General features: G+C 44.7%; 1 protein-coding gene across 1 annotated transcript; it reads right to left on the minus strand.

Moving 5' to 3' along the window:
* Window positions 1–4614: 4614 nt before the first annotated feature.
* On the minus strand, window positions 4615–6304 carry LOC119281325 (adenylate-forming reductase 06235-like). The gene has a single exon (XM_037561858.1). It carries the CDS (start codon window positions 6277–6279, stop codon window positions 4615–4617), a length of 1665 nt encoding a protein of 554 aa, XP_037417755.1. The 5' UTR covers window positions 6280–6304.
* Window positions 6305–7943: the final 1639 nt, after the last annotated feature.

Below are 7943 nucleotides of genomic sequence, written 5' to 3' on the forward strand. Positions count from 1 at the left end.
CTCTCTTTGATCTTCAATAAAATGTTTTCTTCAGAGATCGATTTGATGTAATCCTTTTGCGGTGTGTTTGTTGGGATCTGATGTATTGTAGGTTTATGATTAGATTATTCATTGAACGTAATTGATTCTTCTCTAAACTTTATTGTGTGTGATTTTATAGCCTTGTATTTTTCTTCGATCTATCCATCTAGTTCGGTAATTAGATCGATTTATCTTTTGTAGGGGAGGTGCTTGGTAGTAGGTTCAATCTTGCAGTGTCCTCACTCGATGACAGAAGGAGTAGCGAGACATGTATTTTTATTGTTGCTACTAAGGGTAAAACGACGGGGTTCGAACATATTATCAGGTCTTACTTTCTCTATATTATGTCGTCATGCACCAAGCATTACTCTGTTTGTTATGAACTTAATACCTTAAGATGCATGTTGGATAGTGGTCGAGGGGTGGAGTAATAGTAGTAGATGCAGGTGGATGTCAGTGTACTTGTCTCGGACGTAATGCCTATGTATTGATCATACCATGGACAACGTCATAATTATGCGCTTTTCTATCAATTGTCAAACAATAACTTGTTTACTCGCCGTTACTATGCTCATGAGAGAGATGCCTCTACTCAAAACTATGCCCCCGGTTCCATTCACTTCATATTACTAAAACCCTAAATTACTTGCTCACTTTATTTTCTTTTACTTTGTTTTGCGATTTATCTATATATCACTATCAGAATTAATCCTTGCAATTAACGAGTAAATGGGGGTTGACAACCCTCTTGCCCGCGTTGGGTGCAGGTATTTGTTTTGTGTGTGTGCAGGTACTGTTGACGTTTTTTGTGTGAGTCTCCTACTTGTTCGATAAACCTTATTTCTTAACCGAGGGAAATACTATCTACTACTATACAACATCATCCTTCCTCTTCGAGGAAATCACAATGCCTATTACAAGTAGCAGTGAAATAGTATCATTCTTTTAGAATAACAAGGTTACTTATCCTTGCACACGTGCGAATATGATAATCAAAAGGCTGCATGACTTGAATATTGTGCAGAGAACCACCGAAAGACAAGAAACATGAAGTGGGGCATAAAAAAGGTTCATACGATTGCTTGTGAAGTCTTCAAAACTATGCTTGGGTGGAGTATGATCAACATAATCATTGCTGGATGAAGAAGCTTCATCAAGGACGTACTTTCGTCAGGCTCATGCTTGTAAATTTTATCTCATGTTTGTCTCCTTCTAAAATTAGTATCCATGATACTTGTCTGAACTATTGTATGGTTAAATCATCTTCTGGAGAACTGGCTTGTTGACTCCTAGGATGATGAGGTTTGGAGTTTGGCAGATGTGTGGGTTACCGGATATAATTGATATAGCCCATTGTGGTCTGTGTGGAAAGATAAGTTTACCTCATGTTGTCCCAGGTAGATCATGCATCATCTATGTCTTTTGTTTTCCTGTCGGTCCTAATAGTTGTAAATACATTATGGTTTATTTTAATAGAAATTAAAGAGGGCACTCTATAAATAAAAATATCAAAACTACACCATATCATACCATAATTTTTGGTGATCAGATTGACCATCACAACGTATGGCCGTGTTGCAAGTCATTTCTTTTTGTATCCTTGTGTCCCTTTGTTTTCAGCCTCCCAGTCTAAATCCTTTGCTTTAGTTTAGTTTTAAGCAATTTTGCATTTATAGTATGATGAAATTAAACTAATTTGACGTTGTAGATGTTGTTATATTTTATTTTATTTTTTATTTTTGAGCCGGGCTTACCCCTTTCCATTAGCAAGATGGCGGAAATACATCAATGTAAAAGAACAAAGGGTACGAGAAAGAAGGGAAAGCGATTCCGAGCACTGCCAGGAAACCCGCTCACATGTTCATCATCAAAACATGCACCATGGGGCAAAAACATGGACAACACTAGAGCAAACAGAAACTAGACCTATTACAACACACATAAAGTGTTGCAGCGCAAAGTAACAGGATAGCCACACAACATAGTTAAAAAGAAACATCGTTCTGGACATCATGCAACAAGGATAGCCGACATCCAACATCACCAGCAACTCCGCGAGAGTTCAACCACCAGCAATTGTTCGATTCATAGCACCGCAAATCCTCATAAGCTTCAAAGTGTTGTCGCAAAGGAGATCAGCTCCCACCCTAAGAGTCATCGCATCCTCATCCTTTGCAAGACCTACCTAGTAGATAAGTAAAGTGCACAAAGAAAAGATGATCTCAAAAGGGATTTTAATCAGCTTATGCTCAAAAGTAGCACGATTTCATGCATTCCAGAAAGCAGAAGTCACTACAGTTAATCCAACAATATAGAATGTTGTAGTAGTGGATTTTAATCCTACTTAAGGTGCCACGCATATCCCACATGGAGTGCCCCCAGGCGGTCAACAAGTCAAGGAAGTCAACAATGGGTCAATCCACCCCCCATGGTCCCAAGCAAGCCACCCGGACTGGTCAATGGAAGTCCAAGCCAGGCTTCATGGTTAAAAGGTCAAAGGTGGAAGACCACATAAAAGAGGCCCAAGCTCAAGCAAGGAAGTCTACTCATAGTGTAGGGATTCTCCCCTATTGGGCCACAACCCACCTCTTAGCCCAACAAGGAGCACATGGGCCAAAGGACAGAAAATTACCAAGTTCTACCCTCCCACCTCCTTACTTCAAGGGTAGCCTTAGCCATTTTTGAAGGACCCCCTAGGCTATATAAATCCCTCCATGGGCATGTAAGCAACTCGCTCTCACTTGAATACACTCAAGTGGAGTGTCACTCTCTTCCTTCCAAGCCCCTTCAAGGGGGGAAATGAAGGGTGAGAGCTCGGAGTCCGAGGGATCTTATAAGGCTCGGACTAGTCGAGAGTCATGGGACACCGGAAGGAGTTGCACTCTAAGTGAGCTGTGTGCGAGGCACCACTCTCGACAAGCCTCCCATAGGGCATAGGTTGCACTCCCACAAGACGATTGAACTTATTAAAAAGCATCATCATTTCATTTTGTCAAGTGTACAACAACCTTTGATATAAGCCCGTTGTTGCCCTCACCAATTTTTTACCACGATACTAAGGATACCCCTGTCGATAGTTTATTCTTGAACGTCAACAAGATTTTTTTTCCATTGGTCGAGAAAACATAGGACAAAGAATAAAGTTGCCAACAACTATTGGGACAAAGATCAATTCTCAATACAACACCCACTGTTCGCCAAACAGTTCTAGCTACAAGGCATTTTAAAAGTAAATGTTGAGACATTTCAATACTTTTACAAATACAACTGTTACGGTGATTGGTGATTTTACGAGCCGTCTACCCACCCTAATCTGACGGTGGGGAAATAGGAGTTACGAGAATAAAATTACGAAAAATTACACGTAATGATGGGACCGTTACAAATTTTTGATGAAACAGTTAGTTTTTCAAAGGATGGATCCGTCAATTAGTTTGGAAATTTCCACACAGATCCAGTCGTCTCGTCCTGCGCCGCCGATGGGATACAATAGGAAATAATCAAGGAGAGAGTTACATGAAATTACATTTCATAACTCTCCAATCACCGTAAAAAGAGCTCGTTCTTATTTAAGACCCTGTGAACTCTGCTTCTAACCATCAATAAGATTGTATCAGATTCATTTGTGAGATGCAAATTTTCCACAGACACGCACCGCATGCCACTAATTAAGCAACTCAGGATTCAACCTTGTCATGAAGAAGTTGTTCACATTGATCTAGTGGAATTGGGAAACGGTACTTTCAGGCTCATTGCATATAGCAAACAGTTGGGGGAATTGCTCACTAAGGCCTTATACAATGGGAGATGCTTAGGGAGGTGCTTAGAAAATAAACCGAGTTTTTCTGAAGTACCGGTGCCTATTTCTACAGGAGAGACGCTTAGTTAAGCGTCTATCCTGTACAAATAAGCACCGGTGCTTAAGAAAAACCTGTTTTGCTAGAACTCATCTAGATGAGATATAATTTGGTCTCATTCATCTTTTATAGCCATTGGATATGATGTTATAAGATGTGTGTGTGCTGACGTGGGTTGTATTTGTTCTTGTTTTCAAAGTGAATGAGATCAAATTATATCTCATCTAGATGAGTTCTAGGTACTCCCTTATTTCTCTAAGCACCTACTCTAAGCACCTTGCATTGTACAATGCCAAAGAGGAGTTTGCCTATGAAGGGAGTCTTTCCACACCCTAGCAATATCATCCATCCTGATATTTAATTTTCTTCCAACCATATAAATCTCTTTCACCTTTAGAATGGATTTCTGGCAGAGGAATCAGAGAATCTAGATTGTTATATACTTTTATATAGACTTAGTGAAATCTAAAAAAGTTGACTTAGGACACGCTTCCTCCATCCCAATATAAATGTCTAAGCTTAGTATAACTTTATACTAAAGTTAGTATAAAGTTGAGACACTTATCTTGGGACGGAGGAAGTACTTAGAACTCCAAATATTTTGAACCGAGATAGTATTTCTATTTCTTTTTAGAGTTCTTTTTTCATACTCATTCCGTCCAAAATAAAGTGTAGCTGATTTAGTACAGTATTTTTTTGAAACGGAGTGAATACTTCTATTAAAAAAACAACATTATCAAGAGTCCCAGATAGGACCAAACGCCGGGATGCCGGCCTTCTTGCACCTCCTCACCACGTCCCTGCTCCCCTCTGGGTTGCTCGTCACCACCACCGCCTCGGCGTTCCACTGTCGTGCCGCGCCAACGGCCAGCTCCGAGACATCCGGACGCCCCATGGTCATCGTGTCGTGCACGATCACACGCCCTCCAAGGTTCTCGTTGCTCGTCACCATGGCTCTTATCCCGTCACCGTAGTTGGCGTCGATGTCCTTGGCCACCCAGACCAGAGATACCTCCGCCCAACTCGGTTGCATCAGGAACGACAGGAACACGCATATGCCGGAGCCGGTCGCGACCATTGTGACTCTCTGGTACATGCTGATGAGGTAGGGCAGCCCGGCGAAGTGGACTGTACGCACCCAAAGGTGGCTGGGCGGGTCGGAGACAAGGCCTCGGGTGAAGTCTCCCACTGCGCCAGCGAGCATGGCGTGAGTGTCCCTGTCGTCGGAGATGATGCCGAAGGCGTGCCACTCGGAGAGCGGCGAGCGGCTGATGCGACCGAGCAGGCCGGCCTTGACGCCGCCTTGGAAGGTTATGATGGACGCGCGGGTAGACGGCGCGGTGACCGTGACTGGCACGCGGCGCACGGTGAGCCACGGGAGGAAGGTGAAGAAGGTGATGGCGGCCGTCAGCCATAGCTCTTGGCGCTTAGCAAGGGAGGCGACGGTCAGCCTGTGGTAAGATCTGATCCCCGGGTTGTAGCCAGCAGTGAGCATGACGAAAGCCCATAGCAGTGCGAGCGCGCTCCAGCCAGCGAATCGGTGCGTACGCTCGAACACGTTGTGATGGAGGTGGCGCACGAGCGGAAATGCCGCGAGGCACGAGAGTGCAACCAGGCCGAGTATTGCGGACGCGACGCCCACGATCTCGGGGGGCGTCACGCCGCGGAGCTCGAGCGCCTGCACGAGCGCGTACACCAGCCACGCCAGCGACGACACGCCGCAGCCGCTGTGGACACCGCCGAGGGACTGGAGGATAGCCGTGACGCCGGTCTTTACGGCGACCGGCACCCATGGCCGGCCGAGGAGCGCGACGGTGAGCCAGAAGACTCCCCGGAGCACCGCCTCGGAGCGGCACAGCGTGAGCGCCAGTATATTCCCGATGGCGAAGACGGCGGCGTGGCGCTTGGCGTAAGGGAAGCGGCCGGTCGCCGCGGCAGCGAGCCCCGCCGCGTTCAGCGCGACGCAGAGCATGAAGAGGCGCTTGTACACGGTGAACAAGCCTTGGTCGAGCAGTATGACGCTGAGCCTGGAGTGCCCAGCCGCCGCCCTCACAGGCTTAGCCGGCGCGTTCGACCTCCTGCTCTGCACGCGAGAAACGTCGGCGGCGGTGAGAGCTATCTCCTCGTCCGTAGCGACAGACTCATCGTCCGTGTCGCCATCGCTGATATCGTCGAGGTCGCAGAAGTGGGTGCTCGCACGGCTGCGCGCCGTGAGAAAGCTCGTGGTGGAGTAATTACGGTTGAAAGGCTGAGGGAACCACACCCATCGGCCGCCGCCGGATTCGGTGGGCGGCGAGTCGGAAGGACTGGCAACAGTGTCTAGAGCGAAGGGGCTTGCCGGCGAGGGCTTGATCTCGAAGGCGACGCCACGGCAGCTGGAGAACTTGATGGCCATGGCCATGGGCTTTCCTGCGGGGCCTTGCTCGTCCATGGCGTCGATCGGCAAGTAATAAATATGTTCTCGACACGCCTGTACTTCGAGCTTACAACAGTTGCATGGGTGGGGTGCTACCTATGCAGATGCGCATACGTATTTATAGGCAGGTATGGGTAGCTAGCTATAGGCATCGATCATGCACCCATATGAGTGACGATTCAGTTTAACTATATAAAATTTGAGTTCCAGCTAATCAAAGCAAATTCCGGCGACGGAGAATTAGTCATCTTTCTGACCTTTGCAACTTGATTGGAAATCTATACTACTATATGCCCCGCAAGAAGTGTGCTGGACGAAGCCCTCGCTGCGAGAATTCGCGGCCGCGGCAAGTGTCGATCGTTACACATTGCGACTTGCAGCATCTACTATGTCAACCCCAAGACCTTGTGGCCATGGGTGTTCGAAATGAGAAAGTATCCAATGAAAACTTGGAATCTCTAACACGGGCCTTTGGATCTCGAATGTACGGGTCAGATCGTCCAACAACCTGTACCACACATTTTGCGGAAAACGCCTGCTTGCATGACGTCTTGGCGATTTGATGTTTAGCAATTTTATTTTATTACGAACTTCTAGGTTATATCTTGTTCTTCCTATATTGGCTATCCGATTATTAGCGTTCTCTGGTGAGTACATGCAGAAACTTTAATTACGTAAGACAAGATTTATGTGAAACTCGCTCAATGCGGAGGCTGGGAGGGCTTATCCTCCTTTTCAAAAACCAAAAAAAAAAAAAGTTATGTGAAACTCAGCAAACTGAAGTTAAACAAGTTGGTGTACTTAATCTTTCCAGTCAAATAGTCAAATTCCAATCGAGTTTGTGACTTGACTATTTCTACTACCGTCATCAGGCTCCTTTGTATATGTAGTTTTGTTTGTTTCGACGCTTTCAAAGATTACATGAAAAATGTTCATATCAACTCATTGAAATGGGTTCACTTCTCCAAACAGGAACATATCTGTTCAATTGTCAGAAAGATATACCTCACATAATTGGCGTTTCTACTACTATGACACTAGTGTACATGGTCGAGCACTCATATGTAAACAATAATGGAGGAGGATGCATGATTTGTTAAATTAATATATCTAAAAAACATTTTACATCAAAAATCACAACTAATAGGAATGAAAAATTGTTACGTTCTCAACAAGGCTTGCCCATAATGAATCCCGTTAGACCATCTCTAGTTCTTCCCCTATCCTTTAATCCCCTAAACTTCTCCTTGTCGTTTAAGCCACTAAAATTTTAGGGATTCGGCTTTTTTTTACACCTAGCCCTCACCCTGCAACTTAATTCGTCAAAAAAAATGTTGTTTTTTTTTTCAAATGATTGCATACAAACTCTATTTGAGCATATATTTTCACAACATATTAGATCGAAACTTCACACAATACACACAATTCAAGTATATATTGAATTCAATGTTTTCAAATTTAACATTAAAATTCAAACACACATACGGTGCTAATGAACTAACGATCCAAATGAAATAGGATAAAAGCACAAGAATCAAGTGCTATGAAGTTGCCAATGGTGGTCAGCAAGATCATCTTCGAGTTGGTTGTGAGTTTCTTGGTTGTCGATCGTTCAATATGCTTCAAGGAATGCTTGGATACTGTTTGGG

Source organism: Triticum dicoccoides, chromosome 3B (genome assembly GCF_002162155.2).
Source record: "Triticum dicoccoides isolate Atlit2015 ecotype Zavitan chromosome 3B, WEW_v2.0, whole genome shotgun sequence".
NCBI lineage: Eukaryota > Viridiplantae > Streptophyta > Magnoliopsida > Poales > Poaceae > Triticum > Triticum dicoccoides.